Source organism: Vulpes vulpes, chromosome 15, assembly GCF_048418805.1.
Source record: "Vulpes vulpes isolate BD-2025 chromosome 15, VulVul3, whole genome shotgun sequence".
Lineage (NCBI taxonomy): Eukaryota > Metazoa > Chordata > Mammalia > Carnivora > Canidae > Vulpes > Vulpes vulpes.
In genome coordinates, this window is record NC_132794.1 from 92,973,698 (window position 1) to 92,998,742 (window position 25,045).

A 25,045-nucleotide genomic window follows, 5' to 3' on the forward strand; every position below is an offset into this window, starting at 1 on the left:
GTTGTTCTCTTTATTCAATAATGAGTTTTAAAAGAGCAGTAAAGTGGGTCAATTTTGTTTTGGTCATAATCAATACATTAGATTAAAATAAATTATAATAATGGGGCTCTGAAACTACTCCAAAATTTCTAATAGAACAAAGCACTAGAAAAAGAATGAAGAGCTTCCAGAAAATCAAAATTAAATTTTACTACATTTTTGAGATCTATGTCCTACTTAATCAAAGGGAATGTCTGTCTGAAATTAATCAGGTCCAGTTACACTTAAAGGTTAGAAATGAAATAGTATGCAATCATTAAGTTATATGTCACCTATTACAGTGGTAATAAAAAGAGTATCAGACTCTGTGGCATAGGAGACAATAATACAGAAACAATGAAAACCTTAACACAAAACTATTTTATATTGTAAAGTAAAAGGAAATAAGAGATTCTACTCAAAATTACTTTTTGCTTAACACTCCCCAGAAAGAAACAAAATCACAAGCCGCTTTTCACTCAAATCTTTCACATCATCTTCCAAAGGTACAAATTAATTGCAAATACCTTTGAGCTTTTAACTTCACTCATTTCTATGTAAAATTCTATGTAACAGACACCACTGTTTGTTTCCAATATTCATAAACACTTAATACAGAAAAACAAAATGAGTTTACCACAGAGTAAACAGAGTGCTTAAGGCTCACTAAATTCCTATGAAGAGTATCCATCCTCAATGCTGTCTTTCAAAATAGCAATAGTTACTTTACAGTAGATTGCATGTAAAACATTAACAATAATGTAAGCTTTCGGCTAAATTTCTTTCAACCTCTCCCTCTCTACCTTCTCTGTCGGACTGGTAACACTGCTTATTAATCTTACAATTCACAGATGACTAGAACATCTCTTCACTGAGAAAAATGGAGGAAAAAGAATAATAAACTCACTTACCCTTCCTTAGACATTCTCAAAGATCTACTTCCTCTGGATGAGAATACAGGATCAACAAACAAGCTTCACTGATCTCTTGAGAACTGTAGCTCATTTGTTAAAGCACAGAGAACTCAGGCCCTGAGAGGCCAAACAAATTCGGGCACAATGCCGAACCCTAACCAGGCAGTATCTCAGGGACCAATAACCTTCACTTTAAATACTTGAAAACCTAAGAATAATAGAAAAAAAAATTGGAGGGCAGAAAAAATAACTAATGGCCTGAAATGTTTAAGACTGGCCAGTTTAGAAAGGCGACAATCCAAATGGCAAGTTCCCCTAAGAGACAGGAATCGTTACTGGCAAACACACAGAAAAAGCAAATTTACCCCCTAATGAGGCCCGCCAATAGTACGCAAACAATGTGAGTTTCACAGAATGGAGCGGCCCTAGTCAGTCCAAATCATTTTTAGTTTACACTGGGAGAGGAAAAAAAAAAAAAAATCAACAGGATAAATAATACCATGTTTTAATTTTCAATTTAGTTATTCTCACCCCCTAGAAAATGAACTACAGAAGGAAGCATTTACATACTGATCATTTTACGGGAGGAACATAAAGTATTTACACACTGAGGTCTTCTTTATCATTAACTGCTTTTAAGGAAAACATCTGTGTTCACAAATGTTTTACTCAATTGCCTAAAATTTTCAGCTTATGTGGAAAGCAATTTACAGATCTCTGGCAAATGGGGGATATATCCAGAAGATTCTAAAAGTTAATTCCAAATCTCAGAGCAAGTTGAAGTTTGAAAGAAAAACATCTGCAACATTCCTGCCTCCTGACCAATATAATGCATAGGGATTATGCAACAAGGGGAGAAATAAACAAGGGTGCTAAAGTCTAAGAACATTGAAATGGCAAGCAAATCCCCCTACTGGTGATTCAAATTAAAAATATACATATCTTAAAGAAATACTGTATGAATTAAAACTTTAATTAAAGAAAATTTATCCTTTAAATATCACCTAAATATCTTACTAAAAAGGTTTCTATTAGTTATTACAATGTTTAGTCATCAATAACTAAAAGCTGTGTATCTGAAACTAAAATAAGTGTAAGTATACTTGAATAAAAATTTTTTAAATACAGTGCTATTAAATACTATACATTTCAAACTAAAATTATTTTCAGTTTATTTAGAAAAGCAGTGTGGAAGGAGAATGAGCACTGGAACAACTAAACTCTAGCTTCTCCACTTTCTGGCTCTAGCACCTTGAATAAGTTACCCCAAACATCAAGTTTTTTTTATCTATAGAAGAGAGATCACATCTAGTAGGGTCAGTCTGTCATTTTTGAGCACGCAAAGAACTACTGTAACTTCAGGTGTGGGGGTGCAGGAAACCAACCGGGTTGCTTGCCAAGCATTATCTCACCAAAATATCTCTGGGGAAATTTTTTTTAAATCCAATTCTCAAATTGTACATGAATGTGAAGGACTTTTCACAGACTCTCCTCAAACTTAATTCAATAAAAGAATACAAACAATATGGAAAAATGATATAATCCTTAAGACTGCCAATTTCCCATGGCTTCCCTTGATTTTCAATATGTGGCTCAGTGTGGTAGAAGCAAATGTAATTACGAGTTTAAGGCTTTACTACTTGCAAAGAGAAAGCAAAATGATTCTCACTTGAACAAAAGAGCATACACACATGAGCTTCCTATGCAAATGATAATGCACTGAGATGATTAGCTCTTTCAAACTCCATTCATATAGTTAAGACATATTCACTGAATCTCTATGTGTCTGGTACCCATAATACAAAGATGAATATGGCAGTCCTTGATTTTCGGGAGTTCAAAGTCTAAGGGAGGAGACCCACTCATAAAGCTTTAAAGTAGTGTGTTGATGCCTGGGTGGCTCAGCGGTTGAGAGGCTGCCTTTGGCTCAGGGCGTGATCCCACTCTCCCGGGGTCCCACATCAGGCTCCCTGCATTCAGTCTGCTTTTCCCTCTGCCTATCTCTGCCTCTCTCTTCGTGTCTCTCATGAATAAATAAAATCTTTAAAAAATAATAAAATAAAAAATAAAAAAAGTAGTGTGCAATTACAGTATTAGAGATATGCACAACAGAGAGATGCATCTATATTCTCTTGGCTGAGTCTTTTTTTTTTTTTTTAAGATTTTATTTATTTATTTATTCATGAGAGACACAGAGAGAGAGAAAGAGAGAGAGAGAGAGAGGCAGAGACAGACAGAGGGAGAAGCAGGCTCCATGCAGGGAGCCTGACAAAGCCTCGATCCCAGGACTCCAGGATCATGCCCTGGGCTGAAGGCAGGCGCCAGACCGCTGAGCCACCCAGGGATCCCCTTGGCTGAGTCTTACTAAAGGACAAAATGCCCAAATTGTTTTTTTTAAACTGACATTGTACTGGGCATCTGGGTGGCCCAGTTGGTTAAGCATCTGTCTTCATTTGGCTCAGATTGTGATCCCAGGGTCCTGGGATGGAGCCCCTCCTGTGGGGGCTTCTCCCTCTCCATCTGATCTGATCCTTCCCCTGCTCATGATCTTGCTCTCTCTCAAATAAATAAATAATCTTTAAAAAAATAAACTGACACTGTGCTAAGCACTTTATATTATCTCATTTAATCTCAAATAATTCTATGAACTATAAATCTTCCCAATTTCACAGATGAGAAAAGATTATAGGAGTTAAATAACTGTGATTCTAAAGAAATTAAACAGAATAATGCAAAATGTTAACCTAAGACCCAGGCTCTTAACCACCATGCTAAAGGATTAACAGATGTTAAACAGGCTCAAAGAAAAAGAGTGGGTGGAAAACATTTCAACAGAAGTGTTACTATGAATGAAAAGCAGTACAGCAGACATGATGTGTGAAAAAACCCTAGACTCAGTTCAGAGTTAATGGAATACAGAGTGGAGGAGGGGAACTGCTCAAAATGAAAAGTGGAAAGAAAAGAATCAATCTCACAGGGCCTTAAATATTAGGTTAAGGGGCTTAGAATTAATCCCATTGCAAAGAGGATGTGATGTCCCTGAAGGTGTTAAGCAGGGTGATAATATGATTTAATAACAGATTTGGAGGCACCTGAGTGGCTCAGTTGAGCATCCAACTGTTCAATTCAGCACAGGTCTTGATCTCAGGGTCCTGAGTTCAAGCCTGACATGGAGCCTACTTTAAAATTAATTAATTAATTATAAAAAATAAAAATAGATTTGAAGAGAATAGGCAAAGCAAAGAGATCTATTGGGGATTACTATAAGTAATCCAGGACAATGAGGACCAGAGCCTGGACTAGTATTATCAGCAATGAAAAGACTGGAATCTACAAATGACTAAATGCACATATATGCATGCATGTATTTTAAATGTATTGAGGAGGTGGGGTGCCTGGGTGGCTTAGTTGGTTAAGCGCATAACTATGATTTTGGCTCAGGCAATGATCTTGGGTTGTGGGATCAGCCCACATTGGGCTTCATGCTCAGCAAGGAGTCTGCTAGAGATTTTCTCTCTTCCCTCTGCCCTCATCCCCCTTCACACATGCGCACTCTTTCTCTCTCAAATAAATATTTTTCAAAAAATAAATAAAGGGGATCCCTAGGTGGCTCAGCGGTTTCGCGCCTGACTTTGGCCCGGGGCGCAATCCTGGAGTCCTGGGATCGAGTCCGCATCGGGCTCCCAGCATGGAGCCTGCTTCTCCCTCTGCCTGTGTCTTTGCCTCTCTCTCTCTCTCTATGTCTATCATAAATATAAATAAATAAATAAATAAATAAATAAATAAATAAATAAATAAATAAATAAAAATAAATCTTTAAAAAAATTAAATTAAATTAAAAATAAATGTATTGAGAAGGGACTGCAAAGATGATCTCCAAAATACTAATGGTGTTCACCTATGAGAAAGAGGAGTGAGGGTGAAAGGGTAAGTGAAGGAGAACTTCATATTCACTCTTATATTTCCATACACTTGATTACTGCACAGCAAAAATTTACTCAGATATCACCTAAATATTTTTAAACGCTGTTAAAAAATAATTAAAAGATTAACATTTGGGATTATCATATGAACTTCTGAATGGATGTATTTATTAACAATTAAAATTCTCTTTTTTAAAAATAATTGTATTTATTTATTCATGAGACAGAGAGAGAGAGGCAGAGACACAGGCAGAGGGAGAAGAGGCTCCGTGCAGGGAGCCCGACATGGGACGCGATTCCGGGTCTCCAGGATCACACCCTGGGCCGAAGGCGGCACTAAACCACTGAGCCACAGGGGCTGCCCTAAAATTCTCTTTTAAAAAGCCTTGAGGGACGCGTGGGTGGCTCAGTGATCGAGCATCTGCCTTCAGCTCTGGGCATGATCCTGGGATTGGAGACCCAGTCCCACATCGGGCTCCTTGTGAGGAGTCTGCTTCTCCCTCTGCCGATGTCTTTGCCTCTCTCTGTGTCTCTCATGAATAAACAGAATCTTAAAAAAAAAAAAAAAAAAAAAAAAGCCTTGAAGGGAGGGGGTTAGAAATAGAGTCTTCAGTTCCTTTGACTTTTTTTTTTTCCTTTAGGAAAAAAAAATTATCGTACTTATTCATGAGGGAGACAGAAAGAGAGAGGCAGTGACATAGGCAGAGGGAGAAGCAGGCTCCCCACAGGGAGCGCAATGTGGGACTCAATCCGGAATTGCAAGATCACGCTCTGAGAGAAAGGCAGGTGCTAACCGCTGAGCCACCCAGGCGTCCCAGTTCCTTTGACTCTTAAACAGAAGTTCTTTAAGATTTAAATGTTTACTATTTAACTGGAAACCATAAAAAGTAACAAAGTATATTTGATTAAAAGAATTCCAAAATGAAACTGAAACTTAAATTATAAAAAACAAAATTTTAAATGTGATAGATTCAGGTCAGAGCCAACTAAAAAGAGAATTAGTGAACTAAAAGTCTGAAAAACCTTCCAGAATATAACAGGGAGAGAAAAAAGGATGGAAAATTCGAGAGAAAGAATGAAAGAAAAGAGGACACAGTAGTGCTAAAGTGTAACATATGTTTATTAAAGTTCAAAAGGACAGGAGCACCTGGGTGGTTCAGTGGCTGAGCATCTGCCTTTGGCTCAGGCTGTGATCTCAGGGTGCTGAGACTGAGTCCCATATCGGTCTCCCCATAAGGGGCCTGCTTCTCCCTCTGCCTATGTCTCTGCCTCTCTCTGTGGCTCTCATGAATAAATAAATAAAATCTTAAAAAAAAAAAAAAAAAAAAAGACCTCCAATGAATCCCAAGCAAGATAAATAAAACCAAAGTTTAAGAGTCTCCAACCTGGGGAGGAATATGTGTAAGAGTGACACACTTCTCTAAAATAAATAAATCTTAAAAAAAAAGAAGAAACATCTCAAAGCAATGACCTAACTTTTACCTTAAGAAATGAGAAAAGGAAGAGCAAACTAAACTCAAAACAAGCAGAAGAAAGGAAACTGTAAAGATCAGAGCAGAGATAAACAAAAGAAAATAGAAAAACAATGGAGGAAAATCAATGAAACAAAGGTTAGTTCCAACAATATAACACTTAGCTACTATAATGAAGGAAAAAAAAAAAAAGAAGAAGACTCAAATTACTAAAATCAGAAATAAAAGCAGAGGGCAGCCCTGGTGGCTCAGCCCTTTAGCGCCACCTTCAACCAGGGCGTGATCCTAGAGACCCGGGATAGAGTCCCACGTCAGGCTCCCTGCATGGAGCCTGCTTCTCCCTCTGCCTGTGTCTCTGCCTCTCTCTCTCTCTCATGAATAAATAAAATTAAAAAAAGAAAAAAGAAAAAAAGAAGGAACACCTCCCAGATCATTCTACCAAGCTAGTATTACATCTTTTTTTTTTTTTTTAAGTAGGCTCCATGCCCAGTGTGGAGCCCAAATGGGGCTCAAAATCACGACCCTGAGATCAAGACCTGAGCTGAGACCAAGAGGTCAGATGCTCAAGGGACTGAGCCACCCAGGTGCCCCAAGCCAGCATTACATCTTGATACCAAAGCCAGATAAGACATTATAAGAAAAGAAAAATAACAACAATATCCGTTATGAAGATAGGTACAAAAATCCTCAAAAAAATACTAGCAAACCAAATCCAACAAAATACAAAAACTACGATTCATTTTGATAGACACAAAAAGGAATCTGACAAAATCCAACACCCTTTCAAGATAAAAACATTCAACAAACTAGGAATAGAAAGGAATCTCAGGGGATCCCTGAGTGGCTCAGTGGTTTGCTGCCTGCCTTTGGCCCGGGGCGCAATCCTGGGGTCCCAGGATCGAGAGCCCCGCGTTGGGCTCCCAGCATGGAGCCTGCTTGTCCCTCTGCCTGTGTCTCTGCCTCTCTCTCTCTCTCTCTGTGTCATAATTAATTAATTAATTAATTAATTTAAAAAAAAAGGAATCTCAAATTAACAATGAAAAGGAACTTCCATAACCTGATAAAGGACATCTATGAAAAACCTGTAGTTAATAATGAAAGATGTAAGATTTCTTCCTAAGGTAAGGCAAAAGAAAAAGATGTCTACTCTCACTAGTTCAACTCAGTTCTGTACTGGACATTCTAGCCAAAATTAGGCAAGAAAAAAAGGTTTTCATATTGGTAAAGAAGTAAAAGTGTCCTTATTTGCAGATGACATGATCTTATATATTAGACTCACTAAAGAATTCACAAAAAAACAAAAAATTATTAGAGGCAACAAACCAAATTGAAGAATACAAAATCAGTACATAAAAAAGCAATTGTATTTCCATAAACCAGCAAAGAATAATCCAAAAATGAAATTATGAAAACAATTCCAGGGGTGCCTGGGAGACTCGGTTAAACATTTGCCTTCAGCTCAGTCATGATCCCAGAGACCTGGAATCAAGATCCGTGTTGGGCTCCCTGCTCAGTGAGGAGTCTGCTTCTCCCTCTCCCTCTCTGTCTGTCCCTCCTCCTACTCAAGCTTAGTCTCTCTAATAAATAAATAAAATATTTTTTTAAAAAGAAAACAATTTGGGATCCCTGGATGGCTCAGGTTTAGTGCCTGCCTTCGGCCCAGGGCATGATCCTGGAGTCCCGGGATTGAGTCCCACATCGGGCTCCCTGCATGGATGGAGCCTGCTTATCCCTCTGCCTTTGTCTCTGCTTTTCTCTCTCTCTCTCTCTCTCTCTCTGTGTGTCTCTCATGAATAAATAAATAAAATCTTTTAAAAAAATCCATTTACTATAGTATCTAAAATCATAAAATACTTAATAAATGTAACAAAAGAAGTATAAGACTTGTGCACTGAAAACTACAAAATACTGTAAAAAGTGATTAAAAAGATCTAAATAAATGGGAAGATATCCCATATTCATCGATCAGAGACTTAATATTGTTGAGATGACACTACTCCTTAAATTGATATAAAGATTGAATATAATCCCTATCAAAATTCCAAGTTAGCTTGCTTTTTGGTAGAAATTAACAAACAGTCCTAAAATTCTTATGTACATAGGTGGACCACAGAATTGCCAAAACAATCTTGAAAAGGAAGAACAAAACTGAAGGATTCACATCATCACTTCAAAATTTAAGACAAAGCCACAACAATAAAGACTGTGTAGTATTGACCTGAGTAGACAGATCAAAGGAATACAACTGGAATTGCAGAATTAATTATACACATCTATGACCAACTGATTTTGACAAGGGTATCAAGATCATTTAATTTGGAAAGAAGTCTTTTCAACAAATAGTGCCAGGATAACCGGATATCCACATGCAAAAGAATGATTTTGGACCTTCATCTTACATCATATAAAAAAAAAAATTAGATCAAAATAGATCAAAAACTTAAACATAGAACATAAAACTATATAAAACTCTATATAAAACTCTCAAAAGAGGGACTCCTGGGTGGCTCAGCGGTTGTGCGTATGCCTTTGGCTCAGGGTGCGATCCCGGGGTCCTGGGATCGAGTCCCTCATCGGGCTCCATGTGAGGAGCCTGCTTCTTCCTCTCCCTATGTCTCTGCCTTCTCTGTCTCTCATGAATAAATCAATAAAAATCTTAAACAACAACAACAACAACAACAAAAGCCTCTCAAAAGAAAACGTAAGTGTAAATCTTTGTGACCTAAGATTAAGCAATGGTTTCCTAAATATGACCCTAAAAGCACAAGCAACAAAAGAAAATATAGATTAACTGGACTTCATCGATATTAAAAAACATTTGTGCTTCAAATGACACTACCAGGTAAATGAAAAGACAATCCACAGAATGGGAGAAAATATTTGAAAATTATGTAGCAGACATAGGTTTGGTATCTAGAATATATAAAAAAACTTATACAACAATCTAAAAATAAAACAACTAAAAAGATTTGAATAAACATTTCTCAAAAGAAGATATGCAGATGACAAAAACATTTAAAAATGCTCAACATCATTAATCATAAGGAAAATGGAAATAAAAATCACAATGAGATACCACTTCTCACACACACACTAGGACAGCTATAAAAAAATAACAAATAACAAGTTATGTGTTATTGTGAGGATGTGGAGAAATTAAAACCCTCATCCACTGATGGCAATAATGTAAAATGACACATCTATACCGGAAAACAGTCTGACAATTCTTCAAAAATAAGTTAAACATAAAGTTACTACATAAGCCAGCCAATCCCACTGCTAGACACATACCCAAAAAAACTGAAAACATGTCCACACAAACTTGTATGCAGTGGTCATAGTAGCATTATTCATAATAGCCAAAAAATGGGAACAATCCAAATACTAAGCAACAGATGAACAAAATGTGGTATATCCATACAATGGATTATTACTCAGCCATTAAAGTAATTAAGTTTGAGCCATGCTAGCACATCGATCAATCAAGAAAACATTAAGTGAAAGAGCCAGAAACAAAAAGACCTGATATGATTCCATTTATATGAAATGTGTAGAACATTTGATTCCATACAGAAGAAAGTAGATCAGTGATTGCCAAGGGCTGAGGGAGGAAGGAAGGAAGGGTTTCCTTTAGGGGTTGATGAAAATGTTCTGGAATTAGTGGTGATGATTGCACAATCTTATGAATATACCATAACCAAGGAGTTGTACATTTTACAAGTGTAAAGTTTATGGTATGTGAATTTTATCTCAATTTTTTAAATTACATTTTTAAAGTTAAGAACATCTGTTCATCAAAAGATTATTGAAAATAAAAGGCAAGACAAAAACTGGGACACAATCACAAATAACTCATGTCTACAAAGTAGACATTTATTCTCCTGAATAAATAAAAATCTTAAAAAAAAAAGGGTCCTTGAAGATGAAATATGCCATTTAAATATGAGTAAGATTTCCTCAAACTGACTTTCTTTTCATTCATTCATTTGTTCATTCATTCATTCATTCAAGACACAGAGAAAGAGGCAGAGACATAGGTAGAGGGAGAACCAGGCTCCCTTCGGGGAACCTGATGCAGGACTTGATCCTAGGACCTTGGGATCACAACCTGGGCCAAAGGCAGACCCTCAACCATTGAGCCAGCCCGGCATCCCTCAAACTGAGTTTCTTATTACAGGATTTCATTGAATCAAACATCTGCTGTCTCTTCTCTCTCTTCCTTGCTAGCACCACCACTTTTCTATTTTACTTTAAGCAGGTTTTTAGAAGAAGCATAGAGGCAATGATAAAGAGAAATAAACTGAGAATGTTTTAAGATGCAGTATCTTCTTCTGAACAATAAAGTTTAGAGAATCTGTATCCCATAAAGTAGTACCACTACATATTATGAAAAGCACTTATATTTAGAGGAGACAAAGAATATCTATGATGTAAAAAAGGCATGTCACTGAATTTTTTAAATGCAACTTTCTATGTTGAAATAATTACAAATTCATATGCAGTAGAAGAAATAATACAGAAAGATTCCCCTTTTCCATTCACCTAGTTTCCCTCAATGAAAATATCCTGCATAATGGGGATCCCTGGGTGGCTCACCTGTTTGGCAGCTGCCTTTGCCCCAGGGCATGATCCTGGAGTCCGGATGGAGTCCCACATCGGGCTCCCTGCATAGAGCCTGCTTCTCCCTCTGCCTGTGTAAAACTTTAATACCTGTTTTTTATTTGAAGTTCAAAAAAAAATCATAACCACTTCTAATAGTAGGAGTGTGTCAAGCTACAGGTACTACAAAATAATTTTATACATGTATACAAATTCCTTTTTATTCCTTAAACATATATAATAATTTAAAAATTTAAGTAAAGAAACTATTATTATTCATCAAATTTAAATAAACCACTGATACGGCTTTGGAAGAGTAAAGTTCAATTAAAAAAATTTTGGATAGGGATCCCTGGGTGGCGCAGCGGTTTGGCGCCTGCCTTTGGCCCAGGGCGCGATCCTGGAGACCCAGGATCGAATCCCACGTCGGGCTCCCGGTGCATGGAGCCTGCTTCTCCCTCTGCCTGTGTCTCTGCCTCTCTCTCTCTCTCTCTGTGACTATCATAAATAAATAAAAATTTAAAAAAAAATTAAAAAAAAAATTTTTGGATAAATATATAAAGAACTTCAGAGCAAAGTGGTTGCAATGTCTTATAAAATAAGGCAAAGGGGGATGCCCGGGTGGCTCAGCTGTTGAGCATCTGCCTTAGGCTCAGGGCATAATCCCGGGATCCAGGATCGAGTCCCACATCAGGCTCCTTGCAGGGAACCTGCTTCTCCCTCTGTGTATGTCTCTGCTTCTCTCTCTGTGTCTCTCATGAATAAATAAAATAAAATCTTAAAAAAAAAAAATAAGGCAAAGAACTGCTTAACCAAAAATTCACAAGCCCAATTATTTATCAAATTTCAGTTCAACATAACAAAAACTACTGCTGAATTCATAAGCTGTGTTCATATAGAAAGAACCAATTCACTTACAGAAATTCTTCTATACCAAAATCATCAAAATTTAAAAAGAAAAAAACCAAATACCTGACTTCAGCATCCTGATCACAAACATGGAGAGCAGATGAAAAATCTAATTGTTCCATTGTTGGATTTGGTAGATACAAATTCTGATCTATTCTGATCACTGTAAGATTCTAGGTGTTAAACAAGAAACTATTTAAGAAGTTAACTAACTTGCCTCCTTCAAGCCACTGTAACATCTGAGCAACTCAGCCTATCTTCTGACCATACAGCAAAACTATTTCAATGAAGGGTTTGGCCTGATGATTATCCTCACCCTAGAAGACTCAACAATCATAATAAGGAAATGGAAGAAGAACAACAGTCACATTCTAAAGACCAGTTTCTTAATAATGACTCATGACCATTATTTTTAAAAGACTAATATTAGCAAGAAAAAAGCCAGAAGTTAGAAGTTTATTTACTTAACTAAAAATATTTAGCTTCTTCTAAAAAGGGAATTCCAAAGCATCACATACAATGTATATGACAAATGATCATCATAATCTGCCTAATTTAACCAATGATAAATTACCAACTCCAATAAATGTCTTTAATAAAAAGTATTCACATTCTAAAAGTTTTATAAAGATTTATTTGGGGGGGGGAAGGGGAGAGAATCTTCAAGCACACTCCCTGCTGAGCATGGAGCCAGAGACCTGGGGCTCAATGTCACTAGCCATGAGATCATGACCTGAGCCAAAACCCAGAGGCAGCCACTTAAATGACTGAGCAACCCAGCTGTCTTACATTTTAAACTCTTAAAGGAAAAATGATTTAGAGAAAATGTTAAAGTCTTTTTATTTAAGATTTTTTTATTTACTTGAGACAGAGCAAGCTAGAGAGAAAGAGACCGAGGAAACAATGGGGGTGGGGGTGGGAAATGAAGAGGAGGGGGAGAGGGAGAAGTCCATACCCCGCTGAGCCAGATGCCTGCTAATACAGGGGTTGATCTCAGGATCATGGCATCATGACCTGAGCTGAAGGCAGATGCTTAACCAACTGAGCCAGCCAGGCACCCCTTAAAGTATTAATCAAAGAAAATATTGCTAATATCCAGCACTACTCACATTCAGTTTAATAAAGTAGCCAGTAGACATAATTTTAAAAATCTACTTAAAACTATAATTGGTTTGTGGCAAACGTGAATTAAGAATTTCATTCTTGTTGTTAACTAAGGTACAATTTTCTAGCATCTGAAGACTTTCTTCAGTTAAGGATTTTTATTAGTAGATATAAGAAACAACAGATTTCCTTTTAAAACGTAGTGGCAGGGCAGCCCTGGTTGGCTCAGTGGTTTAGCGCCACCTTCAGCCCAGGGTGTGATCCTGGAGACCTGGGATCAAGTCCCACATCAGGCTCCCTGCATGGAGCCTGCTCCTGTCTCTGCCTCTCTCTCTCTCTCTCCTTCTCTGTGTCTCTTATGAAAAAATAAATAAAAATCTTTAAAAACATGTATCTATATATGTACATATATATAATTACATATATATATAACATACATATATATGTATGTGTGTATACACACACACACACACACACATATATGTATGTATGTATATATATAAAACATAGTGGCAGCAGTATGGTTAAAAGTCTAGATTCTGGGGGCCCCTGGCTGGCTCAGTCAGAAGAACCTGCAACTCTTGATTTTGGGTCGTGAGTTCAAGGCCATGGTCAGTATAGAGATTATTTAAATAAATACTTTTTAAAAAGTCTAAAACTCTAGACTGGGATTGAACCACAAACTAGCTATATGCTGTATGTAAACTGCCTAACTTCTTTACACATTAATTTCATCATCTGTAAAATAAATATGTGCCCACTTTATAGAGATGTTTTGAGGATTAAATAGACAAAATACTTACCGATGATAGGCTTCTCGTCGATACTTTTTCAGGGAATGTTTATCCATGTTAGCAGGCATATCAGCTGCATTCTGTAACCGATCACTCCAGGAGGTTGTCATTTTATTTCAATTTTATGCTGAACTCTAGAAAAGAAAATCAGTAATTTAGTAGCTTAATATTGGTATCTATTTATTGTTAGGATTTTTTTTTTTTTTTTTTTAATTAGAAAAACTCTAGAGGCATCTGGGTGGCCTTAACTCAGTTAAGAATCTGACTTCAGCTCAGGTCATGATCTCTGGGTCATGAGATCGAGCCCTGTGTTGGGTTCCATGCTGAGCATGGAGCCTGCTTAAGATTCTCGCTCCATGGGCAGCTTAGGTGGCTCAGCAGTTTAGCACCGCCTTCAGCCCAGGGTGTGGTCCTGGAGACTCCACATAAGGCTCCCTGCATGGAGCCTGCTTATCCCTCTGCCTGTGTCTGTGCCTCTCTCTCTGTGTGTCTCTCATGAATAAATAAAGAAAATCTTAAAAAAAAAACAAAAAAAAACATTCTCACTCCTTCCGGACACCTGGGTGGCCCAGCAGTTGAGTGTTTGCCTTCGGCTCAGGGCATAATCCCAGGTTAGGAGATCAATTCCCACATCAGGCTCCATGTGGGGAGCCTGCTTCTCCCCCTGCCTAGGTCTCTGTCCCTCTTTCTGTGTCTCTCATGATAAATGATTTGAGCATCATTTCATGTACTTATTTGCCATCTGAATATCTTTATTGATGAAGTGTCAGTTTATATAAAAATATATAAATATATACATATTTTAGAGAGAGTGTGTAAGTGTGGGAGTGTGATGAGGCAGGAGAGAGAAATTCTTTTAAAGATTATTTATTCACGAGGAAAATGAAAATTACCACCACAATAATATTCCACTACATACCTGTTAGAATGTTTAACTTTTTTTTTTTAAGATTTTTTATTTATTTATTAGAGAGAGAGAGAGAGAGAGAGGCAGGCAGAGGGAGGCAGAGGGAGAAGCAGGCTCCATGCTGGGAGCCTTACGTGGGACTCGATCCCGGGGCTCCAGGATCACACCCTACCTAGGCTGAAGGCAGGGCTAAACCACTAAGCCACTGAGGTTGCCCTAGAATGTTTAACATTTTTAAAAGATTGGCCATAACAGGGCAGCCCCCGGTGGCGCAGCGGTTTAGCGCCGCCTGCAGCCCAGGGCGTGATCCTGGAGACCCTGGATGGAGTCCCACATCAGGCTCTCTGCATGGAGCCTGCTTCTCCCTCTGCCTATGTCTCTCTCTCTCTCTCGAATGAATGAATGAATGAATGAATGAATGAATGAATGAATAAATAAATAAATAAATAAATAAAAGAAAAAGACTGGCCATAACAGGGCAGCCCCGGTGGCTCAGCGGTTTAGCGCCTACTCCGGCCCAGGGCAGGGCCTGATCCTGGAGACCCGGATCAAATCCCACATCGGGCTCCCTGCATGGAGTCTGCTTCTCCCTCTGCCTGTGTCTCTGACTCTCTCTCTCTGTGTCTCTCATGAATAAATAAATAAAATCTTAAAAAAAAAAAAAAAAAAAAGAAACACAAAAGTTAAAAAAAAAAAAAAAAGACTGGCCATAACAAACTTGGTGAGGAAATAGAGCTACTAGAACTCTAAAACACCTTTGGTAAGACTATAAAAATGGTACAAGCACTCTGGAAAATTTTTCTATTTCTTTAAATAAACATATAGCTACTTTATGTCCCAATCTTTCCACACCTACATAATTACCCAAGAGAAATGAAAGCATATAGTCAGGCAAAGATTTACACACAAATATTCATAGAAGCTTTCTTTGTAATAGCCATAAACTAAAAATAATCCAAATGTCTATTAGCAGGTAAATGGATAAACTGTAGTACATCCATACAATGGAATACTACTATGCAATAAAAAGGAATGAACTACTGATGACGTGAATAAATCAGACACGACTGCATACTATATTTTATTGACATAAAATTCTAGAAATGCAAACTAATCTATAGTGACAGAAGATCAGTGGTTGCCTAGAGGGAAGTAATAAGGCAAAGAGGGACCCAGGAAAATTTGGGGGAGGGATATGTTCATTATCTTAATTATGGTGATTGTTTCACTAGTGTATATATGTCAAAACTTACTGTACACTCTAAATATGTGCAGTTAATGGTATGTATTTATATCTCAAAGAAACTTTTTTTTAAGTCTTTCCTTAAAAATCAGAGGTAGTAATTACACTAAGAAAAGATTTCCCCCACGTATTTTAATCTTTTATTACTTTCTCCAAATTATCTGTAGGAAAAATTCAAAGCACTTTCTTGGGTCATTCATGGACTAAATAAAATACATCTTATTTTAAAAATTCAAGTTATAGACTCTCAGCAAAGATAACATAAAACTTTAACTCAAATGTAAACATAAATGATTATTAAATAATCAAATTATGACTAATATGGGATAAAACCTGCCATGAGGTCTTTACAGTTAAATAAAGGGGGTAAGATTTTCTTAAATCATCATCTTCAAACAATTCATCTTATGACAATTTTACTATGATCTTACCTAACATATCATAACATTATAAGACAGACTTTTGAACTATATACACAGAATCAACCTAATGCTTAACTAGTTTTCATAGTAATATTAAAATTAAAGATAAGGATGCTTTATAATCTGGCCAAAAGGGGTGGGGGCACCTGGGTGCCTCAGTCGGTTAGGTGTTTTTTGCCTTTGGCTCAGGTTATGATCCCAGGATCCCATGTGTGTTGGGCTCCCTGCTCAGTGGGGAGTCTGCTTCTCCCTCTCCCTGCTTTTGCTCTCTCATTCTGTCAAATAAAGTCTTTTTTTTTTTTAAACAGACTTTATTAGCATCCTGGTGAACTTAAGCCTTTAAGATTTTTTTTTTTTAAAGATTTGATTTATTCATTCAAGAGAGACACACACAGAGAGAGGCAGAGACAGAGGCAGAGAGAGAAGCAGGCTCCATGCAGAGAGCCCGATGTGGGACTCGATCCCGGGACTCCAGGATCACGCCCTGGGCCGAAGGCAGACGCCCAACCACTGAGCCACCCAGGTGTCCCCAAATAAAGTCTTTTTTTAAAAAAAAGACAAATTTCCAAAAAGTAGGTAAATATTTCATTTGCCACCTAATTACAGTGTCAAGCTTAAGAGTAGTTTCTTTCAGTAAGGTATAGCAATAAATAATACTGAATAAAAAGTTCAAATTTTAATTCCTTTCAAACATGGTACAGTTAGAAAATTGTTTCAATTTAAAATATACAGTCTGCAAAGTACTTGTACCTTAAGAGTAACAAATGAACTTTCAAGCATCTGAAATACTGTAGTTTTTTTACACTTCAAAAATATTTCACAGGTAAAACATACTCCGTTCCTTTCAACACTAATTCACCCTCCCCCCCAAAAAAGGGAAACCAGCTGCCTTAACAGCTCCAGGCAACTGCTAAAAACAGGAAGCAAAGAGTAACCGAAACTGTAGGGTAAACCTGATTAGCAAAACCCTTTTAAATGTTTCAGATCACATCAGTAATCCACTTGGAAAGAAGTAGCACTTATAAACACTGTGTAGCACAAGTCTATCTGGCAAAGTGTTATATACTGCATATTGAATCAAATAGTCATTTTTCAATGGAATGTCAATATAGATAATAGGGTAATGATAGCGGTACTAAATATGAACTCTCAGCGTCTGACTAAACTTCACTGGAATTTATTCTGTTTTAAATATAAAACTTGACATTTCTAGGGATGCCTGAGTGGCTCAGTGGTTGAATGTCTGCCTTCGGCTCAGGGCATGATACTAGAATCCTGGGGTTGAGTCCCACATCGAGCTCCCTGCATGGAGCCTGCTTCTCCCTCTGCCCAGGTCTCTGCTTCTCTCTGTGTCTCTCATGAATAAATAAATAAAATATTTTTTTAAAAAAGCAAACTTGACATTTCTAAGTTTTATAATTAACCATTCTAAGGACACTGAACACTGCTCTGAAACTTGAATGAAAAAGGATAATTTTGAATGGTGTCTTCAAATTTTCTCACCAGTTTGAATTTATTTTAATCTTCATAAATACAACTTTAGTTGTTCATTACACATATTAAACTGGTTTACGGGGCAGCCCCAGTGGCGCAGCAGTTTGGCACCGCCTGTAGCCTGGGGTGTGATCCTGGGGACCCAGGACCCAGTCCCATGTTGGGCTCCCTGCATGGAGCCTGCTTCTCCCTCTGCTTGTGTCTCTGCCTCTCTCTCTCTGTCTCTCTGTGTGTGTCTCTATGAATAAATAAATAAAATCTTTAAAAAATAAAAATAAAAAAAAATAAACTAGTTTACAGAAAAAGAAGAGTTAAAGCTACATCCTCCATCTGTATGGCCTGGTACTATACCAAGTAGGCACACTATATTTGTGAATGTGTGTGCACACACATGTGTAAAGTATAAAATTACTTTATTATAGGGGCACCTGGGTGGCTCAGTTGTTGAGCATCTGCCTTTGGCTCAGGTCGTGATCCTGGGGTCCTGGGATGGAGCCCTACATCGGGCTCCCTGCTCAGTGGCTGGTCTGCTTCTCCGTCTCCCACTGCCCCTCCCCCTGCTTGAGAGCATGCTCTCTCTCAATTTTTAAAAAACATAAAAGTATTTCCTTTGTTATGATACAAAAGACAAAATATTTCTCATGTGACCTTGTTTTCACTTTTCTGTTCTGACAACTTGGTTAACAGCTTTAAATGTACAATCTATATAGCTAATACAGGTTATATATGACTATAGATATGTTGAACCAGAAGAATACTGACAATACTAAGTAGACAATAAGCCTTACCAGTTAGTGGTGTGGACCATTTCTACCAAAAGGAAAATGCACATCTGTATAGTCACCTCTACCAACTGGTGCTGACAGAAAGGCAGAGGCTTCTTCTCTACTGCAACCCTTGATAAGTCTCCACTGTGGGCATCTGTTTGGTAAGTAGGCACATTTTATACACAGTCCTTGACAACCCTATTCCTTGACCAACCAGCAAGTAAAGTAAGAAAGTATAGTGGTCAGTTATTTTAAACATTGTGTATGGCTTAGCGTCACCTCTGTAACATGACCACAAACAAACTTACAAATACACTCTCTAGAAAACAAGGGAGGGAAGTCAAATCCAAGTTTAGATTAATTAATCTAACAACACTACTGAAAATCTAAATCACTGTATTTATAGTTAACAGCAACGGGGCCAAGGGCAAGCTACCCCTAGACGGGGCCACTTTGGCATTAACATTATTTTGAGTTAAAAAGTATTTAGGGGATCCCTGGGTGGCGCAGCGGTTTGGCGCCTGCCTTTGGCCCAGGGCGCGATCCTGGAGACCCGGGATCGAATCCCACGTCGGGCTCCCGGTGCATGGAGCCTGCTTCTCCCTCTGCCTGTGTCTCTGCCCCTCTCTCTCTCTGTGTGTGTGACTATCATAAATAAATAAAAATAAAAATAAAAAAAAGTATTTACAACACAGCAGATTCAGGAAAAGCTCTTTACCTCTCCCTCAAGTGCCTGTTTATACCAAGAAGAAAGCTATTAACGGAAATCCCTTACCTAAGACACTGACCTACATGAGGCAATCTTTGTTTTCCAACCATTACCTCTCACCTTCCCTCTAATGGTCTATTTCTACCCTTTGTATCCTCAGGCCCCTAACTCTCTCCTCAGGTCACACAAGCATCATGTTGCCTGTCTCTGAATTTCCATTGCTGTGTGGATTCCCCCTATGTATGCTATTAAATTTGATCTTCTCTTGTTAAACTGCCTCATGGCAATTTGTTTCTTAGTCCAGGTAGGACTTTGAAGGGCAGAGAAAATTCTTCCTTCCTGACAATAGTGTCACCTCTAATTCCAAGAACAGCACTTTGAAACAAACTTTAGCTTTGGAAGTATTTTTGTAACTTTTATTTCCTCTAATCATAAAATTCATGGAAGAAAATAATCACATAAAATATTTTAAGATAAAAAAAAAATTTTAAGATGAAGTAGTCAATTTTCCCCAAAAAGGCTCCTTAAAACTGTTGTATGTGAACTGTTAAATGTTTTTTACCTCTGCCTTTTGAATAGTTCATGACAGTTTTTTGTTCATTTTTCATTCCATTAGTTTCATTCACAGTTCTATCATTTGCCCTCAGTTGTACTATACATTCCTGTAAAAGGCCAGCATTCATACTTCACACAAGTGATACAGCTAACAAATTCCAACTAATAAACTCACACTTACCTGTCTACACATATTACTTGCTATCTTCTTACCCTCCTTTTTCTCTTTTTGCACATTAACACTTTCAGACATGATGTATTTTGACAGTCAGACCTTTTCTCTAAAATGTAAGCTCCATAACGGTGAGATTTGTTTTGTTTGCTGCTATAAAGCCAGTTCAACAGATTTGATATATATAGGCAGAAACAAACGGAACTCCTAAACCTCTAGACTTGGAGGTCTTTGCTTTTTAGAAGCAATTCTTGTGTAAGCCTGAAAATGCAAGAATATTGCACAAGTTCCTTCTAATGCTCTAAATGAGTCTTTGTGAAATCTTACTTTTGGTTCAGAAACGCAAGAGATTCTTGGCTTCGTTACCGTAATATTTTGCTAACATTTCGACATCAGGCCTTGGAACAAAAGGTTCCTTGTTCTCTGATGGAAAATAACAAAACTGAGAAGAGATCTTGTCAAGTGAGAAATGCAGTACCTGTTGCCTTGACAATTTGTTTTTCTCCAAGCAATAATATGCTCCAACTCTAGTCTGAAACTAACTGGAAAATACAAATTTAATCCATATGTTCCTAAGGTTCCTAAACATACAGAGACCTGAATTTTGTTATGTTCTCAATATTCTACTGCTGCTACTCCTAAAATTGTTACCTCAGCCATATCACACAGAATACTATATATATTTGTTCTACATCAGCATATGAAGGTTGCCTCTGAATGTTTTGAGTAATACCAGACCTTCAACACTGGCATGGTTATTGACACAAAGAACAAGCATGTAAAGAAAACATTTTTTTTAAGATTTCATATATTTATTTGACAGGGAGTGAGCACAAGCAGGGGGAACAGAAGAGGGAAAAGCAGGTTCCATGCTGAGCAGGGAGCCCACCCTAGGATGGTGACCTGAGGTGAAGGCAGACACTTTAAGCCACCACTCAGGCGCCCCTAAAGAAAACATTTTGAGGATATGTAGTATGTCATGTATTTATTCAAAATATTGCTACAATTAACTATGGTCTTTCAAAAGCATAAAGGTAACTAAGTGTAACAGTTTTTACATTCAGCCAATATATAATGCGTCATACTTTCAGTAATGATTCTTGAATATTCTTTCATAAAGGAGGTACAAAAAATCTGTTTGATTTCAAAATGAACTAATTATTTTACTGACTAAGTTTCTGGCTCACCATTCAACTTTGTTTTACCTATTATCTTTCACCTCACAAAATACCAAAAAATAATAATAAAAATCAGAAATTCAGAAATAATCACAGTATTTCCACTTTTTGGTTTATAAATTCACATTTATGGATTAGTCTGCTTCTTTGGTAAAAATCCAGGGATATATGTAAGTTCAATGCCTTAATAACACTAACATAACAGCTAACACTAAGTGTTCACTTTTTTCATATTTTAAGCACTGTACATATTTTATCTGACTTCTCACAACCGTATGAGTTAGCTGCTATTATCTTTGTTATACAAAGACGAAAACAGTGTATTGGAGTTAAATAATTTGACCAAGGTCATAGAATTATACTTGTGATGAAGATTCTAGAGCCACACTGTCTGGACTCAAAACCTGGCCCAACACTAATTAGCTCTATGACTGAACAAATTCCACACTCCAGTTTCTTCCACACCAAAATGGTCCAACGTGGGGCAAGGATTCAATACATTAATAAGTGCAAGGTGCTAAAGAACAATGGCTGACACGTAGTGCTTAATAAATTATTATTTATAATGCTAGAGCGCACAATGTTTAACACTTGCAGCCTCTGCACAATGTACAACAGTAGTCCCCCTTATCCACGGTTGCCCTTTCCATGGTTTCAGTTACCCATGGTCAACTGCAGTTCCCAGAAGCAGATGATCCTCCTTCTACCATATAGTCAGAAGGTCGATAGTGGCTTAAGGTTACGTGACAATACCTATGCCATTTATTTCACTTCATCTTATTACATAGACATTTTTATCAGCTCATGTCATCACAAGAAGGGTGAGGACGGAACAAGAAGATACTTTGAAAAAGTACATTCATATAACTTTTATTATAGTTTTGTTCTATAAAACAACTGGCCTGCACTCTTCAAATACATCAGTATTATAAAAACAAACAAAAAGATGGACCTGCTGTGAATTAAAAGTAATTAAAGAGATACAGCAACTAAACGCAGTTTATGAGTGCCCAATTTATGAGTGAACTGTAAAGTTCATTTTTGGGCACCTGAGTGGCTCAGTTAAGTATCTGCCTTTAACTTAAGTCATGATCTCAGGGTCCTGGGATCTAGCCCCAAGGCTCCCTGCTCAGTGGGAAGTATGCCTCCCCCTCTCCCAACCCTCCCACCCCTGCTCCTGCTCTCTTGCTCCTCTCAATTAATAATCGTTTAAAAAAATGTTTAACAAAAAAGAAACCACTGCAAAATCATATGTATATTAAGCAAGAATTTACATACTTTTATGGATATATACATATTAGTAAAAGTAAAAAAAATGCAAAGGGAATGATAATTATTGAATTCATGACCATGTTTACCTCTGTAAGAGGGCAAGAAAGGGAAACAGGATCAGTAAGGATTCATATAGGCCTCGGCTGTATCTGTAATTTTTATCCCTCTGAAAAACATATATTGAAAAAAGAGACCACACAATTAGAAAATAGAAAAAAAGGGATGCCTGGGTGGCTCAGCGGTTGAGTGTCTGCCTTCAGCTCAGTGTGTGATCCTGGAATTCTGGGATTGAGTCCCACATTGGGCTCCCTGCATGGAGCCTGTTACTCCTTCTACCTGAGTCTCTGCCTCTCTCTGTGTGTGTCTGTCATGAATAAATAAATAAAATCTTTAAAAAGGGAGGGGGGGCACCTGGGTGGCTCAGTGGCTGAGCATCTGCCTTTGGCTCAGAGCATGATCCTGGGGTCCTGGGATCAAGTCCCACATCAGGCTCCCTGCATGGAGCCTACTTCTCCCTCTGCCTGTGTCTCTGCCTGTGTCTCTGCCTCTCTCTCTCTCTCTGTCTCTCATGAATAAATAAAATCTTTAAAAACAAATAAAATAAAAATTTAAAAATATAGAAAAATATATAAATATGATGGTCTATAAGGTGATCATTACATGATTTTCTGTGTATCTGAAGATATATTTTTTTTAAGATTTCATTTATTTATTCATTCCTGAAAGACACACAGAAAGAGAGAGAGAGAGGCAGAGACACAGGCAGAGGGAAAAGCAGGCTCCATTCAGGGAGCCCGATGTGGGACTCGATCCCAGGACTCCAGGATCATGCCCTGGGCCAAAGGGAGGCACTAAACCACTGAGCCACCCAGGGATCCCTGAAGATATTTGAAATATAAAAATATTTCATATTTTAAAATAAATTTTAACATTAAAGAAACCCCATTACACTGAACCAAGAAGCTTTCAAAACATATAATCTACTGAATGTCTGAAGTGGAAATATACTAATTCCCAACAAAACATATATATTCTTTTTTTTTTTAAGATTTTATTTATTTATTCATGAGAGAGACAGAGAGAGAGGCAGAGACACAGGCAGAGGGAGAAGCAGGCTCCATGCAGGGAGCCCGATGTGGAACTCAAACCCGGGTCTCCAGGATCACACCCTGTGTCAAAGGCAGGCGCTAAACAGCTGAGCCAGCCAGGGATCCCTATTCTTTTGTTTTGTCCATTAAATTTCAGGCACCAGATTTCAGTCTTCTCTTTCCAAGCAGACCCTGACATAGCAGGCTTTTCTATCTCACACTCTTGACAATGTTTCCCAATAAAGATACACACAAAAGAAGGGCTCCTGGGTGGTTCAGTCGGTTAAGTGTCCAATTCTTTTTTTTAAGATTTTATTTATTTATTCATGAGAGACACAGAGAGAGAGGCAGAGACATAGAAGAGGTTGAAAGGAGGCTCCCTGCAGGGGGACTAGATCCCAGATCCTGGGATCACACCCTGAGCTGAAGACAGACACTCAACCACTGAGCCACCCAGGCATCCCTAAGTATCCAACTCTTAATCTCAGCTCAGGTCTTGATATCAGGGTTGTGAGTTCAAGCCCTGCACTGGGCTCCAAGCTAGGCTGGAGCCTACTTAAAACACACACAAACACACACACACACACATGCATATACACGGTAGAAACAAGTAATTCAACATTCTCCAATTCAATTTAATCCTTCTGATTCTGTATTCCACCTCAAAGGGGACAGTTTTGTTTCTCTGCTGGTAATTCTGCTATTTTTATTGCCTTTTATTAACTTGTTGCTAAAGTTGTTTTCCATTTAAGAAAGAAATAACAAGAGATGCCTGGGTGGCTCAGTGATTGAGCATCTGCCTTTGGCTCAGACAGTGATCCCGGGTTCCAGAATCGAGTCCTGTATTGGGCTCCCTGCGAGGAGCCTGCTTCTCCCTCTGCCTGTGTCTCTGCCTCTCTCTCTCTCTCTCTCTCTCTCTCTCTGTCTCTCATGAATAAATAAATAAATGTTAAAAAAAGAAAAAGAAAGAAAGAAATAACAAACGAACTGCCACTGCAAACTCTGGTAACCAATCATAGAATTCAATCAAATTTCAAATAATAAAAGGTCATGTAAGATTTACTGTGTCAAATGACAGAAGCTTAGTAATCCACAACAATTTGCAATCAACTTCCCTAAAGCAAAGAACTTTTAGGGGCACCTGAGTGGCTCAGTCCATTGAGCGTCTGACTCTTGGTTTCAGCTCAGGTAATCATCTCAGGCTCCAGAGATGAAGCTCCGCATCAGGATCATGCTCAGCAGGGAGTCTACTCAAGATTCTCTTCTCTCTGGCAGCCCCCTGGCGCAGCGGTTTAGCGCCGCCTGCAGCCCCGGGTGTGATCCTGGAGTGCCAGGATCAAGTCCCACGTCAGGCTTCCTGCATGGAGCCTGCTTCTCCCTCTGCCTCTGCCTCTCTCTCTCTCTCTCTCTAACTCTCATGAATAAAGTCTTCAAAAAAACAAACAAGCAGTAATAGCTAATATTTATAGAGAACTTAAATGTATGCCAGTATTGCCTCAATGAAA

The 25,045-nt window shown here is 38.0% G+C and overlaps 1 protein-coding gene across 9 annotated transcripts in view; it reads right to left on the bottom strand.

The window, feature by feature from the left end:
* Positions 1 to 25,045, bottom strand: part of NT5C2 (5'-nucleotidase, cytosolic II) — a 142,178-nt gene that overhangs the window by 62,187 nt on the left and 54,946 nt on the right. For 4 of the 9 annotated variants that reach the window (XM_072739882.1, XM_025993023.2, XM_025993022.2 and 1 more), the window contains one exon: positions 13,743 to 13,867. In XM_072739882.1, the coding sequence (XP_072595983.1) occupies positions 13,743 to 13,843 (101 nt within the window). In that variant the 5' untranslated portion in view covers positions 13,844 to 13,867. Of the gene's footprint in view, positions 1 to 929; positions 1,340 to 13,742; positions 13,868 to 22,538; positions 22,558 to 25,045 lie in introns of those variants that run through there. The other 5 variants (XM_072739887.1, XM_025993025.2, XM_072739883.1 and 2 more) reach the window with 4 other exon arrangements.